The sequence below is a fragment of the Vombatus ursinus genome, unplaced genomic scaffold (assembly GCF_900497805.2).
Source record: "Vombatus ursinus unplaced genomic scaffold, bare-nosed wombat genome assembly UNPS02010304.1, whole genome shotgun sequence".
NCBI classification, from domain to species: Eukaryota; Metazoa; Chordata; class Mammalia; order Diprotodontia; family Vombatidae; genus Vombatus; species Vombatus ursinus.
Window position 1 is genome coordinate 3,455,103 of NW_020950082.1, and position 21,774 is coordinate 3,476,876.

A 21,774-nucleotide genomic window follows, 5' to 3' on the forward strand; every position below is an offset into this window, starting at 1 on the left:
TCTTTCTTTCTTTCTTTCTTTCTTTCTTTCTTTCTTTCTTTCTTTCTTTCTTTCTTTCTTTCTTTCCTTCCTTTTTTTTTAGGTATAGAATCCCATTGTGTATATGTCAAACAATAGATTTCTATTGCAAAAACACAATCTTTGGTTGCTACCCTGGCTCATAGGGGTGTCTGAGTGATCTGGTACACCAATCACTGGATAGCAGCCTGCATTACAGGGCTTAGTTGCAAGGAGCCCGCTGATCTTGCTGCCTGCCAGTACCCGTAGGTGTCGCCAGGTGCACAGACACTTACTGAGAGGTGGGGGGATGAGAAGAAGGGGGTGGGGAGAGAAAAAAAAAAACAAGCCACAGGGAAAAACAAATCTCTGAAAATGTCAGCAAAATAACTTTAAAAAAAGAATTAGTTCTTTTTTTCTTAGAAACTTCCCTCTATCTGGTGTACACCCCCAATCTAATAATAATTTACTTAAACACAATTCCCCCAAATCTAATAAAAACAGCAAAAAAAAAGAATCAATAACAGGGGGGAAAGGCCCATAACCAATATAAAGAAAAAAATGTGACAGCTGATGTTTTTTTTTAAAGTTCATAAACAACAAATAATGGTACTTCTTCCCTGACATGTATGTGATCGATGCTTTTCACTTAATGTGGCTTTTCCATGTTTAAAATCATGGGAAAAGTGCAGTTTTTTGGGTACTTATTCATGTTAGAAGGCTACATTTTGAGTGTTTTTTCATTTCTAGAATTTCTGCCATATCAAACTAGACTCGGTTATAAAAATATGATCAGGAAAGAAAAAAACAAAAACAAACCATGATCAGGAAACCATACCAGTAAAGCCCATGATGGCTCCCTCTCTTGATTGCCTGCGGAGCCCATCTTCATCTCGAAAGTCGATGTAGACGAGATCTATGGCTTGTAGACCAAAGGCTTTTGCAACAACAATAATCTTTTGCCGGGCATAGAGAATATCTTGAGTTTCCTTACTACTTGTTGCACCTGAAAATGGGTTATTATAGACAAAGGAGAATGTTTGACTTTGGAAGACTAACACAAGTCTTTACTATTAAAACATAGTTTTTCTTTATGAAACTACAATTAGTAAAATGATTATCTAAAGATATATGAAAGGGGGTGGCTTAAACCAAAGTTTAATCATGAGGAATATTTCTTTCTTTCTTTCTTTCTTTTTCTGTCCTTCTTGCTTTCTTCCTGCCTATCTCCCAAAAGTCTTAGTGTAATTTAAATCTACTTTAGCTATTAAAGCTTAAAACTGCACTAAGATTTTTGTCATATATATAATATATGCATATATTATATCTATATTTATCTTGAGGTATTTTTTATTATATACACAAAAAGTTACATTTTTGTCTCACATAATAACATCAGGGGAATCTAGATCAACAATGACTTTTGATAAATTTTTCCTTCCTTTGATTGATTATTTGCTTTTGAAAACCATCAAATCAAATCAACAGGAGTATTACGCAGGTGGTCTTGCAGCCATCTAAGGAACTAATTTAAAACTCCCTCTGAGAATAGAATGACAAGCTTCTCTTTGCAAATCCTATCATAAGTGATGTCCTGTATCAAATCCTCAAACTTATTTGGATAGAAGATTTGGAAGAAATGGATGCCACACTGACTTCTGATATTCTCTCTCTAAGTTCACAGAACTTCCTGACAATACAACCTGCTCATAGGGATACCAGTATTAAATAAAATTTTGTTTCATTCCTCTCCAGGCTCACTATTTTGATGTAGCCTATGAAATTGCCTGGGATAGTCCAATCACTTATGTCTGCTCTAATTTTAGGTCTGAAAATAAGGTTTTTTTGCAATATTGTATTTTCTAAATGTACATATTTTTCCAGTAATGTTTATATATAATTCAAAATTACATTTTACAAGAGACTACAAACAATAGTGAAGGATGTTGTAGGAAGTGGGGGACTATGGGTGTGGAATACTGAATATATTGTTAAATATGGCTGATATGTCGGTTATTTTGGTTGAACTGTCTCCCCTCCCCTTCTTTTAAAATCTTTGTACAATGAATGGCTCACTGGATAGGGGAGAGGACCTGGATATACTTGCAAATGAATATGATGCAAAAATAAAATATATCAACAACATTTTTAAAAACTCAAGGACAGAGTAGCATCTTAATAGATATTTAAAATGCAAAGGGTTACACAATATATTTTAGGGGAAATTTGAGATTTTAAAATTATTTTAATCTACCATTTTCATATGGAAAACACTAAATAGATCAAGCCAAAATTTCATGGGAAATTGAAATCACCACAAATTATCCATGTTTGAAAATAACCTGATGGTTGAATGTTCATAGTACAGATTGCCTTTAAATAGACCGGAAAACAAATTATTTTTAAATTGTGTAGTTGTAGAGAGTTAATCCAGAGACTTAAAAAAAAATGAATGATAGGTCTGTATAACATTAACAAACTATTTTGATGAGGTAACAGGTTATTTTACATTAGTTACTTTATCCTTGAGCGATAATAATAGTATCTCAGTGGTCTATAAACAGATTTAGGATGCATGACCAAAAATTTGGGAGAAAGATTTTGAACATTAGGGTACACTTAAAAACTACTTCACCAAAGATCACACCAAAGCAGGCTACTGAACATCAATACTTTTTTGAACTATGGCTTTGAAAAATACAAATTAATATGCATTCAAGTGTTTAGAACCTATGCTAGCCCGGAAATCCTCTCCTCCAAAAACGACTGCATCTAGATGAAGACCTGCTCGAGATCCAGTCTTCAATGTTTCTTCACAGACAGCCTTTAAAAGAGTACAACAAAAGTGATTTCCACAGAAATGTCGGCACCAGAAAGAAGAGTGAGATATAACTGTAATATGTCACTGTCTAATTCTTGACACCTTTTGGCTGTAATCAGCCCAAAACACGGCCCTAACTCTCCCTGTGTGAAAGGTATTCAACACCATCAATAACATACAAGACAATTAGTGTGGATGTAAGACCTATATTTGATGGTGCTGCTTTTACACAGTTCACATTCTTTAGCTTATACCATTTGGGCAAAATTTTAAAAATTCAATTTGCACTAGAAGCTGGCTGTATTCTTTCTTCGAATCCTCCTGCTTGAAGAGACTGATTGTCTATCAACATTTTGAGGAGGCAGCTTGGGAATTTAAGAACAAATGAAAGTACTGGTCACCAGTGTGACATCAGTAGTAGATTTCTTAGTGCTTGTTTTTGGGGACAGTGCAATTCATAAACCTGTAAACACACAGCAGGAAATTAGAAAGTGCAACAAGTTGTGTCTGATGTATGAACAAGGTAACATACTTTAACAGTTTTCAATCAAACCCAGGTTCTGATAATGTTTGTTGTGATGCTACAAATATGGTGATGTAAGTGTACATGAATAACGGGGTAGAGAGCACATCTGGTATATTTCCTGATATATTCCATTTTATTTTCTACAGTTGGTAGGGAGGATTCTAGTCCACTTGAATAAAATGCTAAAACAGATTAAACTTACGTCTGTCGATGTATGTTGATATTCAAGATGACCGTGTCTTTTGGGTAATGCTTTTAATTATATTAAGGGAGATCCAGGACAGGCTATAACAATTTGTGGTTTAGCTATGTAAACACACTGACCACTAGGCAGGCCTTACACCAGCTCTGGAAATCCTTGCAACATACCTCTCCTACACAGTCCAATAGGTCTCAACTTTCTTTTGGAGTATTTTCTCAAGTACATGATCACTCCAGAACAGGCATTCGGTTTTCTTTTTCCTTTGTCACCAGTGATTTCTGCTCTCTACCCCCACCCAAACTCCCCCACCTCCCCCCACCTCTTTCCATGGAAACCTAGGCTAGAAACTCAGAGAAAGGGGTGTTATGTTAGGGGTGTGCAGGTCCATTAGATTGATGAGGCATTTCTAGGCAAGCTTATTAATACCTGCTTTTTGAGGGAGAATGAGATAGCTAAGGCAGGTAATTTAATACGACAATCCAGTAATGCTGATATCTTCGGAAATTTTTTGGAAATCTTTGAATTACCATCACATGCCCAAATAGGTTAAGCAAAACTGGAAAATGTCATTACCCACTTAACTTTTTACATTCTCCTTTTTAAAAAAAAATCACATTTTAGCTGTGACATCTTGCAGCATGCAGGGATATAATATGCTGGGGCATATTTACCCATTCTAATATAGCAAATAACATGTAAGGCACTCTAAACCACATGTCAACACTCACTCATAAACATTAACTTTGTCTAATTTCCATCATGTGCATCACAAATACTATAGGTCATGTTCAGCAAAAGCATGCTGGAAGATGTCACAGTCAAAATAGGGTTTTTAAAAAAGAAGAATTTAAAAAGTTAAGTAGGTAATGGCATGTTCCAGTTTTGCTTAACCAATTTAGGCATGTGATAATAATTCAAAGGTTGCATTTTATTTACAAGATAAATGGATGACAAAAGTTATTACTGGAAAGACATGGTTATCTGGAGGAGACATTTCATTGAAATATTTAGAATTTTACTAAAGAAGTTTTTTTCCTTTGCACTTAATGAATCTCTGTTATTTTCTAAGATGCTTTCAACCATTTTTGTCAGTCCTAATTAACAGATGGTGATTAATGTTTACCTAGCTTGTGACTCCATATAGGAAAATATTTTTTAAGATGATAAAACAGATTAGTGAAAGGAAAGCTCTCTGTAGGTGACCTATAAAATTTTAACTCTTCAATCATATCATTATTTTCTTACCTTAAAATTGAGCAAACCCATGGCAGTTTCCACAAAAGGAATTAAATTCATTGGTTCTACAAGTGTTCGGCCTTTTAAGTGGAATAAAAATTTGTCTGAAAACTAAAAATCAGAAGAAATGTCATTGGTGATTATATAAAAATCAATTTATCGGTTGTTGAAATTTAGACATACAAATAGCACTGTCAACTTTCACCTGAGAAAGCAACCCTCCCACCCACCCCCAACCACTTCCCGGCTTATTTGGTTCTCTTCCTCCCACTCCCTAACCCAAACAAACATGAAACAGGAAAAAAGAAAGTACCCACTCCAAGCCTCAATGATAAAACCCTAAGTATCAAGTTTGAGGCCTAGGATTTGCAACTACAGCACACTCAGATTCTGAAGTTTTCATGGTTTTCTTGCAAAAAAATTTACTTAACACCTATTCCCTCAGTTGGTTAAATGCAAATCATTAGGCCCTTAAAACAATGAACAATTGCTCTACCTGCTATTCTGTTTTTGTTTCATGCCCAACACTGACATCACTGTAACTGTTCAGCAGCCTTCTAAGTGGCATCCATATTATTCATTACAACACCATTACCCTTTGTTCAGAGGCTTTTCTTCATAATTTTTTAGCTTACCTAGGAAGACCTTAAAAAGGAAGTTTAATTCTTTGAAGACCAAAGCTTTCCAATTTTTTCCATGAGACCAGTTCACAGCTAGCTCTGAGCTGCCAGTGGGGTAGCCCAAATTCCAAAATCTATCATCTGGAAACATACAAAAGCTCTTGCACAGATTTTTTTTACCCCCCTTTCAAAAGGGGAAAAAATACTCCTAAATTATAAATCTATTATGTTCATCTAGATTGTATAATTTGTGGGGAGATGAAAAAATATCACAGGTATGATAAAGATATTTTTGTAAATAAAGACAAAAATAGCATATATATCCGTCTTAAATTTAAGGAATATTCAACTATTAATGGATATCAAAGGAAAAGGGAATTTTAATCATCTCTCCATTCAGTCTCAGTTGGGTAAATCATATCTAAGAGATTTGCATAAATATAAACCATCAAAGACTTTTCATCTTCAAAGGGGGTTTCAAGACCCTATAAGCTTTGTACTGTAATCATCACAGGTCACAACCCTGCAGGAAAAAGGCTGCTATGGCAACATAAAAAACTAATGCTTAAGGCTTAGCATAATATTCTGACTAATAGAAAGGAAACTCATTTTAAAAGCTGGCAGCCTATTTACCAGAAGCGGGATTAGAGGTGTTATTTCCCCTTTTAGCTTCCCCCCTCCATTCCCAACCCCCCCTGCCTAAAAAAAAAAATCTAATCACTGAGATCTTTAAAAAGCTTTTGGGCAATTTGCAGTAACTTTACAATTAGGCTAAAATAAATCACAGCTTTCAGTAATGAAGAATTATTCCCAGTCTCCTTCAGGGTCCTCCCTCTCCCCTGTCACCACCCCCACCCCTCTTCATTTTCTTCAAGCATCATCATCTTTCCTAACTTTTCCAGTGAAAGGGAGAACTCAGTGAAAACAGTAAGAATGAATGGGATAAAGCTTTAATCTAAGTTAAGAGAAAACAGATATTTAAATCACATGTCTAACACTGGAAATTGGGTACTAAAATATTTGTGATGTTAGTGTTAACTATGTCTGAATATTAAAATTTTTTTGCTTAAAAAATGAGAAATGCTACATGCCTCATTATCTGAGGCAGGAGTTTTAATCACAGAAATCATCTAGTTTAAAAACAAGCAAGAATTCATTTCTCTGTTCTTAACAACAACAACAAAAAATCCTTATAATACCATTTGTTTTTAAATTAAAAAGGACATTTTAAATTAAATATTCTTGTCCATCCTCCTTTTCCTCCTCCTCTTTCTTAAAAAATTGCTCTAAGTACTAACACAAAAGGTAACTAGTGGAGAAGTTTCAATTAATTTTTTCAAAAGGAGACGATTAAATGTTTCCGGCCTGGTAAAGTGTTCATTTCAGTGAGGTGGAGGGGACGAGGTGGGGGGAGGAGAAGAAGGGGGGAAAAATCACAAAGAGATTGGGGAGGAGAAGAAGTAGCAGGCCTCAGCAATTCTTTCAATTCCAGTGCACACCCAATAGTGTGTTGGGAAGAATGCACACTGTTCAGGATTTGTGGGAGAATTGTCCCATTACAAAGGAGGGAGAGTTACGCTTGTTATAGTCCAATAAGCCATGCCAGTCAAACAAGTACCCACACTAGGGACAAAAGGAAAGCAAGAGATTCTCAGACAAAAGAAAACAAGTAAGCCCATCTTTTAGTTGTGCATCAGCCTCGAGGTTTTATACTGCACATAAATAAAAAATGAGAAAAAAAATAAACAGCAGAAGCACTTCTGTTAACTAGGGAATCTTATTAAAAAATACAAATTAGATGATCTAAATTTCAGCCTAGTTTATTGAGTCAAGGATTAGGCCAGTGGGAAAGGAGAAATATCTTGAATAAGGCACAGACTAAAATGAAAACTGGTGTGTGTGTGTGTGTGTGTGTGTGTGTGTGTGTGTTTTAAATAAATGAAATCAATGTTAAGCGTGGAGCCAAACAGGAAGCCTGCCTTCAGATTGCATTCCAATTTAGAACATGCTTGGGTGCAAGAAGGCCCTTCCTATATCCATAAACCACAACCTGTATCTCTCAGTTTCTTCCTTGCAACCCCTTGAGAAGCCAACTCCAGTTGATTTTAATTAATTTTTGGTCTCTGAATAGGGGTCTTCAGAAGGAATGTGGCATGTCTAGATGTATTCTGAAAGGGGAGGGGGAGTTCTGCTATGTAGTATAACTACGAAATGTGTATTGCTGTGGTCCCATGTGCTCCCACCTCACAGATGTGATGTGCTGGATGGAAATACCTGGTAAGTTTTCCTCCTGCCTTTCCATCCCTTCTCTGCAAGCAGAGAACCACACAATGACGTGCGATTTCCTTCTACAATACAGAATTAGGGCAGCCTCCTAAATAAATCGACTCCCTTTTAACAATTAAAACAATTATAGTATAATTAGGCCTATTTCAAAGTTTTCTTAAGTAATTTGAAATGCCAGCCATTTTACATTTCAAGTTTTTATTGGCTGAAAAAGTCAGTCATGAAACACAAACACACCTGTCAGCAATTAAAAAGGGAAGCACTAGAGAGCTGTTCAGGAAATAATATCTGTGCTAATTAAAAACACTAGTTAAAAGCTTCCTGTTTATTCCTCCAGTTGCCCTAAGGAGTGACCTTTTTCTCCCCTTCTTTATGCTCATTTTTTCATATGTGGCTTGTGTGTTTTTGCTGTCTATGATTCCCAGTGAATCTTTGTAAAGCCTGTTTCCATAGCTGGGCCTTTCAGGTGGCAGCAGTGGGTTTAGGGTCCGGCAGGGTGCAAGAAAGGATCAAATTCTCAGGCAAGTCGGCTTCCGGGATTGCTCTGCTGCCACTGTGAAGGCTATTGAAAGGTATTCCCCTCAAACACAAATCTGATTACAAAGCAGAAAGGTTATTATTATTTTTTTAATGCTTCTTTTTTTAGGGCCACTGAAGCTGCTCTGCAAAGAACTTTGAAAAAAAAAAAGCTCAGATTGGGAGGCTATCAATGGAATGGACGCCTTCTTAGTCCCATTAGTTTTTAAGTGTCTCTTTCCTTCTTGCTACACGGCATGTGTGCCTTTTAACAATCTGTGGCATAAAAGTAGTCGTGTTACTACTGATCAGTAGTTCTTATTAGGTCTCGGGCCTTTCATTAAGGCAACAATAGTAGCAGATCATTGGTTACTCACCCATCGTATTTCTTCAGGATTTTCAACCTTTGGCAGCATCAGGCTGGAAGGCAGGACCTGGGATTGCAGCAAGACCTCCAAGTCTTTCTCAGCAAGACCACTAGAGACTGCGTTGATCCTTACACACTTCTCAGTAGAGCCCAAATCAAACTCTTCCAGGGTCTTCACTATTCTCAGTCTTGCTTCCTCCTACAATCATGAACAGGAGTTATTTCGTAAATTTATTTTTCCATCAAGTGGATCACATGGGGCTGTAAATATAACTTACCCATTTCCAAACCAGAGTGCCTCTCAGACATTTCGCCTACAAATATATTTCAATAATGTTTGAGGCTACTAAACACTGACCATGGCTACCATAACACACAATAAAAATACTTTAAGACAGCTGGATCTTTTTTTTTTTTAAAGAATGTTTCCCAGCACCTAAGACAGAGTAACAGGTTCACAGAGTAGATGCTTTAACAAATATTTGTTGAATGAATGAATGAGTAAACATGGGGCATTTCCATTTAAAATCTAGAAGCAATAACAATATTGTGGCTGTTCGTATGTACTTTGACATAAGAAGAGATAAAGTTTCTTTTTCCACATACAACTTCCTTTTTTTTAACTTTAAAAAAATCTTTATTTTTTTACTCACTCTTTTTAACTGAGTTGAATCTTGCCACTCAATTTAAAGAAGCTTGTGTGCGCCTGACACCACGTACTATAGGGTAAGCTCCAAACCAGTCATCTGGAAAGCAATCCTATCACAAAGAACTCCCTAGAAGTGATAGGCAAAGATACTTCTCCCTTGAAATTGACAGAGACTTTGCTCACTGGTCAAAAAAGCCTGCTTCAGAATATGAATTTTATCTTGGGGGAGGGGGGAGACATCTGAAATAAAACTTAAAAAAAAATTTGCCCGAGATGGGATGGCAGTGGGAGAGAAGGAGACAGGACAGAGTTGGGGGTGGGGGGAGCCTGTGGGGAGGAACGGAAGCTTCAAGGAGAAAGAAGGCTTTGGGTTTGCTACTTCCTGCCAATTTTAGTTTCAAAAACAAATTCCTGCAACTTGCCAACAGCCTTCAACAAATTCTCATTGCTGGAATGAACACTTATCAAAAGTAGTTTCATTTGGGAAGGGTTTTTTATGATACTAATAAAACTTTAAAGCCTCCCTTGCCACTGATGAATGTTTTTTTTTTTTTTTTTTAAACAATATGCAGTTATCTAGACGGCACTACTTCCCTGGGAAATACAGAAACCTAAGGCAAGAAGAATTATCCAAGGCCATATTCAGGCTAATATTAATCAGTGAGACAACACACGACAGTAGATTTAAACCAGACGGATGTAGGTCTCTGGCTGTGAGTGGAAGGACAGAAGCTTTCCAAATGTGGCCTGAGTTAAAACTGTGAGGAAACAGTAGCTTACAGTTGTCAGGTCAGATCAGAATAAGGGCTCTAAGACCACTTTAAGACAGCTTGTGGTGTCCTGATTTACAGGGCTGGGGCTGCCAATAATTAGGCTAAGTTCAGACAGTAGTGAAGGATGGCTCCCACCAACTAAAAAGAAGGTATAATGAAGCGAAAGGTTAACAAACTTGAATCAAAGGGCCTGTGGCTCAGCCCTGCCCCATCCTTTGGGCCTTTCCAAAGCTATAAGACATGAATGTACTTCCTCTTCACCTCGGCTTTTAGAATTCCCAGCTTCCTTCAAAGCTCAGCTCAAATGCTACCTCCTACATGAGGCCTTTCCTGATTCCCCTCCTCCAGCTGCCAGTCCCACCTCCCCCCCATTACCTTGTATGTATTCTGTCTCTTTTCAATCAACTTATATGTCTATGTGTTATCTCTTCTGATAGAATACAGTCTCCTTGAGGGCAGGGGCTGATTCATGTTTGCTTTTGTAGTCCTAGCATCTAACACGGTACCAGGCACAGAGGAAGCACGGAAATGCTTGATGATTTATCGATGCCTATCCATCAATATTCCGCATACTAAATACAGTATTGCATGCCTATGATAAAACTGCAAGTTCAGAGGTTAACTCAATAAAATACTGCTAAAGCAGCGGGGCTATAGAGAAAAATTCCACAAATCCTCTTGTCATGAGTGGTCCCCTTGTGTCCGTGGCTTGAACCTGTGCAGTATACTGCACTGAACTGGCTCAGTGATTGGTCGCAAATATTTCCACTTAGTGGTCTAATTTTCACTACAGCAAGTCAAACTCAAGCTGTGTCTACACGGAGAGAAATGGAGGGTTGGGGCAATTATCTGGACTATAGAGGTGAACGTAGGTTTTTTAAAACTCAAATCATCTAAATAATTGTCTCACTTCTCCACTTTACTTTGCACGTGTAGACACAACCTCAGTGATGTGGGATTCCTGGCAATGTCAACTTGTTAAATTGTTACTGTTGGAAGACAGCAAAAGCTGCCCTCGAAGCTGTTTGGAGGTTCCACTTGGATTTGAAGTGGACGATTAGTTCAAAGCTCATGCTCTAAACCCATTTGTGATTTTAACTAACGTTGGATTGCCATGGTTTCGGCACACTCTGCTCTACTTAGGAGAATTCAGACCTTGTGAAACTGGCTGCAAATGAAGGACCCAATTCCAATTTCGGGCATAATCTGATTAGTATTTTTCATGTTATAACAATGCACAGTGAACACTCAGCATTTTATTAGACTTACCCCCCCCCCTTCTCCCAGAATTAAAATCAAGCCATCTCTCCATACCACCATCCTGGGCCTTTCAAAAAAAGAAATTCTGCCTTTTTAGGTATATTTCCACACAACACCCTTAATAACAGGCTGTTGCTTGTTGCAATTTACATAAACTAAGTGTGCATCCCTCTGGTATGTATCCCAAAATATCCAACAACTTCACTGAATTTACACCAACCAACAAGCATGTTGGGTTTTTTCTTTTGGTATTTTAATGGTGAAATATGTTACTGTGCTAGCAAACACACCCATGCCATCTGTTGGGTTGAAAAGAGAGTCAGTTTCTGAGAACAATTAAGTTTTAGTTCTGGGTGTTTCAGCCAGAGAGCCACATTCCGCTCAGTGATGAAAAAAATATATTCTTTCTCACCTCTTTTTCTCAATCTCTCTCTTCTGCTTTCTTCTAATCTTCTCCCACCTTTCTCTCATCTCATCAGTCTCTCTCTTTCTCTTATAAATACACATAGACACCTCCATCTCTGTGTCATCTCTCATTCTGCCTCTTTTCTCTGCCCTCCCACAAATAAACACAACCAAACACACATATATCTCACTATCACATTTCTTTCCCTTTTTCCTTCTCATGGTTAGCCTTATGGCCCCACAACTATGATCTTGTTAGGTGTATTACTAACTATGGAGCAGACTGATAGACACCAGCTTCTCAGAATGACTGTTAGGCTCATGCAGATGGGATTACTGCAAGGTAAGTGCTTCCTGGGGAAAGTAAGAAAAGGAAATGAAAGCACAAATCAGGTCCCTAAAAATAAGGGAAAAGTTTTTTCTTTTTTAATGACAGGCAATCATTCAAAACTATAAACTCTTTGTTTTATATTCCAGAGGCAAAAATAGAATATTAAAATGAGTTGAAAAGAAACTATACCATTTTGACATTACACGGAAGACTGCTTGAGTAAACAGTATTAAATGCAGAAAAAGCCTGTTTCCTTAAGATCCAACAGGGCTACAGTATTGGCAGTGATGGAAAAATAGAATTAAATAGTTAGATTAGATCCTTTCTAATAATACCTCATTAAACAAACAGCACACTCTGTTCCATAAAAAATCAGTATTAATGTATAATAAGAATTTCTTTTCAAGGACCATAGAATAAAAGAATGGAATTGAGCATGTAGTAGATTATTCCCAGACACACATTCTAAAAACTGGTGCGTGTTAAAGTTTCAACTTGTATCGATCCTTTGTGCTACGGTTGGCTACATGGTGGACCAGTGGCTAATGAACACATCCTTAGACATAACCCACTGTAATATCTGACTCTGTCTGAGTAAGGAACCAAGGCGTATTGTGATTTCAGTGACTCTATATTCCCATCACCTGGGAAGGAGAAGGCCTCCATGACGTAGCAGAGCAGATAAATCAACCATCACCATGACATACAGACACTGAAATTGAAGAAGAAAATATGCATGCAGTTGGTTCATTTGGCACCCATTAAAGCTAATAACTAATCATCCTTGCAAGTTTCTATCTCTGAATTATCAAATCTGCAAAGAAAACAACATCCGTCCACTTTTACACTCCAGTGGAAGAGGTGGTCCCTCGCGGCAGGGCGGCACAGTCTCGCCATCTGGAGAATAAATCGAGTGTGAAGTACAGTATAGTTTGGGACCAAGCTCCGTGGCGGCAGCTCAGCAGTCAGTTCATTAGTTCCAAAATTCCAGGGATTAGAGCGGCATCAATTCTACCGTCGGATAGGATGAGACAGACAGAATACGAGTGTCAAGGAGGAATGTGACAACTCAGAAGGAGCCCCTTGGGCTTATTTATAAAACTACAAAGTATAAACACACCTAAATAAATGCCTTAAATAATAGCATTATCACAGTTTCATAACATCTGAATTAGCACCCTTCCTTTGCCCCCCCCCAAGCTGTATGTTAATGTATAGCAATTTCAGTGACGATGGGCAGGAGGTAGATTTTAGAAAACCCAGGTTCAGCAGTAAGTTGATATAAAAAAAATGTGGATATGTGGTCTAACTGAAATTTTGGTAATTAACATAAGAAACGAAATGAAATGTAACTACAATGTCTGGACGGTCAGAAAAAAGTAGGTACGTATTTATATGTGTGTCTGTACACATATAATACACACACACATATATGTACACACCCAATTTTCACCCCAACCACTGCTGATTGACTCATCTTAGAAAACTACTTACTAATAAATTCTATCTTTTATTTACTTGTTCTCCTGTTAAATTTTTTTCTTATATTTATGAAGAGCTACAGTCAGTTTACCTTTCTTAGTCTCAGTTTCCTCATTTGTAAAGTGGGGATGATAATGCTTGTACTACCTAACTTATGGGGTTTTTTTGGTGGAAGGCACCACTTAATGAACCTTAGACACTGTACAGATTTGAGTTATTACTATGATTATGTATCATTTTTCACTAAGGTTAAAGAGGAATCAGATGAGCTGCATGTAATAACATTATAAAAATGTGGAAAGCAAAGTTCAAGGTCATGTTAGGTTTCCAGAAATAAAAAAAATATTAATTACAGGAGTTATTTTGTTGCAATGCCTCATCTTATACATTACTTCTTTTGGTTATGTTTTATATATTTTTAAAGTTTGGTTGATGCCCTTTGTTTTTATTAGCAGGCATTTCCCAACAACAACCTCTCCAACTGAGCCCTCCCTTGCTTCATTGTTTATTAAATATTTACATTAAAAAACTAAAAAACTTTTGACTGATAAACAATAGTTTATAGTTTATCAGTATTATAGCTCTATTTTTTTCTGCATGAATTGAAAAATTAATTATGGTCAGAAACATTAAGTACCTGAGAGAGAGTCCTGAGGAGGAAAAAAAAGTAATTACACAGGGATGCTACAACCTGGCCATGACGTGTGGTTAAAGGACAAGATACGGCTGAGCTTTATAGGACTTTGTTTTGCCAGCATGCATGGAAAAAAAATCTTTAAGAAAAGAGAAAACCACGGTACTGGGCAATAATATATCTTTGTAGAAATAAAGTGAATATTACTTTGAAGAAGTATGTATTTGGCTAACCAAATTTAAATTTCTTGACATGTTAATCACCTTTATTGACGCGGTACAGTGGAGGTTCGTGATGAAATTTAAGATCTATTTCTTTCATTACAAATAGTCAAAGAACAATACTCATCATGTCCACTTGAAATCTTAATAAAAAAAAAACAAATCCCTTAAGTTAAACTGAAACCAAAAAGCTTGGAGAGTATGGGGAAGTACTCAGACATTAAAAAAAATTAAAAGAATATATCCTGATAAATGCTAGAACATTACTTCACCCACTTTTTAGGAGGGGAATTAATTTTTTCATGCTTATTTTTATTTGCATTTGGGGACATGTTTTTCAATAACAACAACATCAATAAAGCCAATAATACAAACATAAAATTAGGATGGAAAGACTTTCGCTTGACTTCTGACTCTGCTTTTCTCCAAAAAATCAATAATCTTTCAGAACTAATTATAATAGTAATGATGATAGGTAACATTTATATAGTACTTACTATGTGCCAGGCACTGGGCTAAGTGGTTTACAGTTATTATCTCATTTGATCCTCACAACAACTCTGGGAGGTAGATGCATGAATTCCAGAGGAAGCCCCGAAAGCTGACTGAGTGGGCAGTCACAGAGTAAAATTTGTGCTTACGGGAAATTACTTTGGTTACTGTTTGAAGGATGGATTGGAGTGGGGAGAGATTTAAGGCAGGGAGATCAATTAAGAGGTTACTGCAATAATTTAGGCAAGAGGTAATGAAGGCTTAAACTAAAGCTGTAGCTATGTGAGTGGAGAGAAGAGATTAGACGTGAGAGATGTGAAAGTATCAATAGCAGGATTTGTCGGATTGGTTAAGTGAGGAGTCCAGGATAATTCTGAGATTATGAACTAGAAGAATGGTGGTACCTTTGAGAGAAATAGGGAAGTTCAAAAGAGGGGAGGATTTGGGGGAAAATTTAATGAGTTTAGTTTTAGACAAGATAAGTTTAATATGTCACCAAGACATCTAGTTTGAAATGTCTAATAGGCAATTGGTGATGAAGAACTGAAGCACTGGGGAGAGATTAGGGCTAGATATATAGATCTAGTAGTCACCTGCACAGAGATCATAGTTAAACCCATGGGCTTCTGAGGTTACCAAAATAGGGAGTGTAGATGAAGAAGAAAAGAGCCTAGGAGAGAACCTTGAGGAGTTAGCCATATTTAGGGGATGTGATATGTATGTGCCAGCAAAGATGCCTGAGAATGAGTGGTTAGACTCATAAGAGACTGGTGTCATGAAAACACAGAGAAGAGAAAATATCTGGGTGGTGAGGGTGGTTGAAAGTGTCAAATATGGCAGACAGGTTGAAAGAATTAGGACTGAGAAAAGATTCTCAGATTTATCAATTGAGGGATCATCAAAGATGAAGTAAGAGAAGGAAGTACAGACCAGATCTTCCTTACAATTACTCCCACAAAACTTAGAAAGAGTACAAGACTGAGTTGTGATTGGGACATCCAAGAGAAAAAAAAATCATAGTGAGTCATGTTTTACAGCTTAGGTCAGCAGAGAGAAATAAATGGATGTCTAGGAGCACTGAGGACCAGGTGTAACCAGGAAGACTCAATGCAAAGCCTTCTAAGATGGGAAGCCTTCTAAAAACTGAAGCCTGAGGCTTTGAACTGGGACAAGAAGAGGATTCAAAGAGGAAGAGATGCTATGGGTAGCCGGTGAAGGAATCAACCAGTAGCTCTGTCGTTTTTCCTCTAGAGCTGGTTCTCAGATTGAGTGTGGAATAAAAAAGGGATCTACTTTTTTTTCCCTATAAATAGTATTTTGTCTTTTCCAATTACATGTAAAGATAGTTTTCAACATTCATTTTTTATAAAATTCTGAGTTTCAAATTTTTCTCCCTCCCTTCCTCCCATCTCCCGTCCCCAAGACAGCAAGCAATCCGATATAAGTTATGCATGTATATAATCTGTATATAACATATTTCCACATTAGTCATGTTGTGAAAGAAGAAACAGAACAAAATGGAAAAGTCCAAAAAGCAAAAAACAAAAAAAGTGAAAACAGTATGCTTCAGTTTGCATTCAGGCTCCATAGTTCTTTCTCTGGATGTGGATAGCATTTTCCATCGTGAATCTTTTGGAATTGTCTTGGATCATTGTATTGTTGAGAAGGACTAAATCAATCAAAGTTGATTATTGCACGATGTTGCTGTTACTGTGTACAATTTTCTCCTGTTCTGCTCACTTCACTCAGCATCAGTTCATGTAAGTCTTTCCAGGTTTTTCCGAAATCCACTTGCTCATCATTTCTTGTAGCACAATAGTATTCCATTACATTCATATGTTTGGGAAGCTCCGAAGGAAAGTACAGGAGAGAAGAGGTATTAGACTGACTAGCAAACTGAAGGTCTACAGAGCTGTTGTGCTGACCTCTTTGTTGTATGCCTGTGAAACCTGGACAGTGTACCAGCATCATGCCAGGAAACTTCCATTTGAATTGTCTTAGGAAGATTCTGGAGATCACCGGAAGGATAAGATACCACACACTGAGGTCCTTTCTTGAACTAAACTGCCAAGCATTCAAACTCTGCTTCAGAGAGTGCAACTCTGATGGGCTGGCCACATTGTTCAAATGCAAAACATACGCTTGCCAAAAAGGCTATTTTATGGAGAAGTGTTCCCATGGTGGTCAGAAGAAGTGATACAAGGACATTCTCAAGGTCTGTCTTAAGAACTTTGGAATTGATTGTGTGACATGGGAGACACTGACACAGGACCACTCAGCATGGCGTGCCCACATCAGAAAAAGTGCTGTGCTCTATGAGCAAAGCAGAATTGAAATAGCTCAAGAGAAATGCTAGAGAATCCACCCCAAAGGTTCACACAGACTATTTGTGCCCCACCTGTGGTAGAACATTCCGAGCTCATATTGGTCTATCAGCCATAGTCAGACGCACTAAAACTTGACTCCAGTATAGTGATGTCATTTTGGTCCTCTTTGAAAATGAAGGACAACAACAAACATTTATATACCACAACTTGTTCAGCCATTCCCTAATTGATGGGCATTCTCTCAATCTCCAAATCTTTGCCACCACAAAAAGAATTGCTATAAAAATTTTTATAAATATAAATATTATAAATAAATAAATGGAGCCATGGGATCTACTCTTAGGAATGGTAGATCAGGCTGGAGTAGTGGTCTCAGTCAAGAAGCAAGAAAAGAGGATTCACACTGTAAGGCTCTGAACTTGGAGCAGGGTCTCAGATTCAGGCTTCAACCTATTCCAAGGGCTACAGCTGAGTAATCGGCCCAATAAGTTCAGATCAAGGGAGAGTGTGTAGTTCTGTCACTTTGAACCCTCAGGGCCTTCTAGTGAGTGGATAGTGGTCAGGTTGAGCAGCAGTTTACTACAGCTCCAGCCAGGAGCAAGCCTGCAGTTATATTGCCCAGACCCAAACCAAGGTCAGCAGTTGGCAAAGCTGAGACTAAGAGGACTTCACTCTTTGGGCAATCTGAAAATTTTCAGGTCCCTAGCCTGAGCCACCTTCGAAGAATATAGTACTCAGTACTCTGAGAAAACAGCAGCAAGACCCAAGATGATACAAAAGACGACCAAGCAAGGCTCAGCAGCTGAGGTCTTCTGAAAGTGCATAGAACCTGGCCCTAACCCAAAGTTCCAATTTGTGAAGTAAAGCTGGAATAATGAGGAAACTAAAAAAAAAAAAAATCCCATCACAAAGAGCTATTATGGTGACAGGATGTTCAAGACATAAGCCCAGTTGAAAAGAATGACTCGAAAAGAATGATTCAAAGAAAAGGACAGCTTGAATACAAGTTCACTTAGAATTCCTGGAAGAAATGAAAGAAGATTTAAAAAAAAAAAGAGTTAGGATGATTTTATAAATGAAATCAGACTGCTAGAGAAAAGAATTAGAAAACAAATGAGAAATTTGAAGAAGAAGAGACTTGGAAGGAGGATTAATAGGATAAGAGGTATAGTATCTTACCAAAGAAACAGACTCTGTGAAAATTAGAATTGACCAAGCAGAAGTTAATGACTCCCTGGGACAAGAACTACTAAAACAAAGCAAAAAAAAACAACTGAAAAAATAAAATTTATGGTATTTCATATTAAAAAATTATCAAGAAACTAGGTTAAAGAGAGGTAATTTAAGAATGATTGTACTATCTAAAAATCATGACCAAAGAAAGTGCCTAGTTATCATATTTTAAGAAATCATGAAAGAAAACTGCCCAGATCTACTTGAACCAGAAGGCAAAACAAAAATAGAAAGAATACACTCGTCTCCAAAATGGAAATTCCCAGGAACATCGTGTGCCAAATTACAGAGCATCCAGGTCAAGGGAAAAAATACTGCAAGCAACGATAAAGAAAGGGCTTAACTACCAAGGAACTATAGTCAGAATCACACAAAATTTAGTAGCTACCACTCTAAAAAAAATTATGAGAAACTATCTTGCTCAATAATATGGTAATGAAACTGACAATTACAATTAAATAGATGAATATTTATAAAAATATAAAATGCCCAGATTAACAGAAAAAGGGAATTTAAATAACCCAATATCAGAAACAAAAATTGAACAAGCAGGCTATAAATGAGCTCTCAAAGAAAGTAACCCTGTGACCAAATGGATTTATAAGCACATTTTATCAAGCCAATGAATTCTAATATTGCATAAACTATTTGAAAAAAAAAACCTAGAAAAAGGAGGGGTACAACCAAACTCCCTTTATGATACAAATACACCTTGATACCTAAACCAGGGAGAGTCAAAACAGAAAGAAAGCTACAGACCAATATCTGCAATTAACATTCATACAAAAATATTAAATAACATATTAGCAAAGAGATTACAGTAACATATCGCAAATATCATACAGTATGACCAGGTTGGATTTATAACAGAAATAAAGGGTTGCCTCAATATTAGGAAAACAATCAATGTAATAGACCACATTAATAATAAGAACAAAAAAAATTATATTAATTGATGCTTTTAACAAGATATAATACCTGTTCTAATTAAAAATGCTAAACAAAACAGAATAAATTGATCTGTCCTTAATATAAACAGTATCTATCTAAAATCAAGATCCAGTATTATATGTAATGGGGATAAATTAAAGGCTGTTCCAGCAAAATCAGGGATAAAGCAAGGATGTTTATTATAGCCACTACTATTTGATATAATGCTAGAAATGCTAGCTATGGTAATAAGAAAAGAAAAACAAAATTTAGGAATATGTGTAAGCAAAGAGGAAACAAAGTTAGAACTTTGTGTAGAGGATACGATTGTTTACTTAGAGAATACTAGAGAGTCAGATAAAAATTAATTGAAACAATAACTTCATCAAAGTTACAGGATACAAAATAAATCCACTTAAATTATCTGCCTTTCTGTGTATTATTAACAGATAGAAAGATAAATTCCACCTAAAACAACTATAGAAAATATAAAATACTGGGGAGTCTGCGACACACATAGGAATGATATGAATACAACTACAAAACACTCTTTATAGAAATACAGAGCTAACTGGAAAAATATTAATTGCTCATGGATAAGCCATAACGTAATAAAAATAACAATGCTACCTAAATTAATATGCTTATGTAGTATCATACCAAAGCCCCAAAGATTAATTTATTGAGCTAGGAAAAATAATAACAAAATTCATCTGGAGGAACAAAAGACCAAGAATATTAAGGGAAATTTTAAAAAGTGAGGTCTAGCAGTTTTAGGTCTCAAACTCCATGAAAAGCAGTAATCATAAAAACAATTTGGTACTGGTTAAGAGAATGGAAGAGATTAGGTATACAATATAGAGAAAAATCCAAGTATAGTAGTCTCATGTTTGATGAACCCAAAGATGCCAGTTACTGTAGTTAGAACTTATTTTTGACAAAAACTGATGGAAAAATTGGAAAACAGTCTGACAGAAACTACATATAGACCAACATTTCATGCAGTATAGGAAAATAAATTCCAAATGGATACATGACTTAGACACAAAGGGTGATATTGTAAACAAATTAGAGGAGTAAAGAAGAAATTATCTTTCAGATCTTTTGAGAGGAAGGATCAAGAAGATGAATGGTCAGTTTTGATTATGTAAAATTTAAAAGTTTGTGTACTAACAAATCCAATACAACTAAAATTAGAAGGGAAGCAGACCACTGCGGAAAACTATCTTTGTGGCAAGGCTTTTTTTTCTTTTTGATAAAGGTTTATTTCCAAATTATGTTAAGAATTAATTCAAATTTGTAAGGACATGAACCATTCCCCAATTGATAAATGGTTAAAGGATATGAACAAGCAGTTTTCCAGGAAAATATCCAAGCTATTAACAGTCACCTGTATAAATGCTCCAAAAACCACTAATAATTAGAAAAATGTAAATTAATTGTAACTCTGAGGTTCCACCTTATATCCATCAGATTGGCAAAGTTGACAAAAACAGACACTGGAGAAGCTGTGGGAAAAACAAGTACTTTAATGCACTCTTGGTGGGGCTTTGAACTGGTCTAGCCATTCTGGAAAGCAATTTGGAACTATGTCCCCAAGGTTAAAAAAAACTGTACATATCCTTTGACTTAGCTATACTAGGAGTAATAGTGATGGTGATGATGATGATTAGCATTTATATGGTGCTTCAAGGTTTGCAAAGCATTTTACACATGTTGACTCATTCCAGGCCTATATAAAATCAAAGGAAGAGAAAAAAAATCCACATATACAAAAATAATTCTAGCAAGTCAAGTTTGGTGGCAAAGAGCTGAAAAGTAAAAGGGTGCCCATTAATTGGGGAATAGCTAACCAAATTATGGTATATGAATGTATGGATTGATATTGTGCTTTAAGATATGACGTTAAGTGAAGTGATGGGGATCCAAACTAAAGTGGTAGATGTGAGCATGGAAAGAAGGGGCTGGATTTTAGTTTCTTCTTTATATTTCTAATATATGTTTGGGTTCAACTGAGTTGAATCATTAAGTACCTATCAGTGTAGGATGCTCTGTTATCCCGTGTATCCTAGTCTCCACACTCAAAACCTCTCTTTTTTCACCCGGTCTCTACTCCTGCGCTCCAATTTCAGAGGAAGAGGTGATCTTCCTTCTCGGCATAACTTTCCCTTCCATGTGTGCCCTTGATCTCATTCACTCTTGTCTCCTTTCAGAGCTTTCTCTACTGATTTTTATCTCTCATTTTTCAACCTGTCCTTCTCTACTAGCTCCTTCCTTGCTTCCTTCCAACACGCTCAAGGCTCCCCCATCTCCCAGAATGCTTCTCTTGATCTTGCTATACCCTCTTATGTTCCATCACATACACACTTCTAGAAAGAGCAGTGTATACTCTACTATCTGCTCATTCTTCAAACCCTTGCAAATCAAACCGCACTATCACTTTCCTGAACATGTCATATCAATCTT

The 21,774-nt window shown here is 36.7% G+C and overlaps 1 protein-coding gene across 1 annotated transcript in view; it reads right to left on the minus strand.

Moving 5' to 3' along the window:
- Nucleotides 1-21,774, minus strand: part of CLYBL (citrate lyase beta like) — a 371,726-nt gene that overhangs the window by 32,296 nt on the left and 317,656 nt on the right. Inside the window, exons 4-7 of the mRNA XM_027854136.1 lie at nucleotides 8,582-8,770; nucleotides 4,792-4,893; nucleotides 2,728-2,821; nucleotides 836-1,003 (exon numbers count right to left, since the gene is read on the minus strand). Of these exons, the coding sequence (XP_027709937.1) occupies nucleotides 836-1,003; nucleotides 2,728-2,821; nucleotides 4,792-4,893; nucleotides 8,582-8,770 (553 nt within the window). The remainder of the gene's footprint in view (nucleotides 1-835; nucleotides 1,004-2,727; nucleotides 2,822-4,791; nucleotides 4,894-8,581; nucleotides 8,771-21,774) is intronic.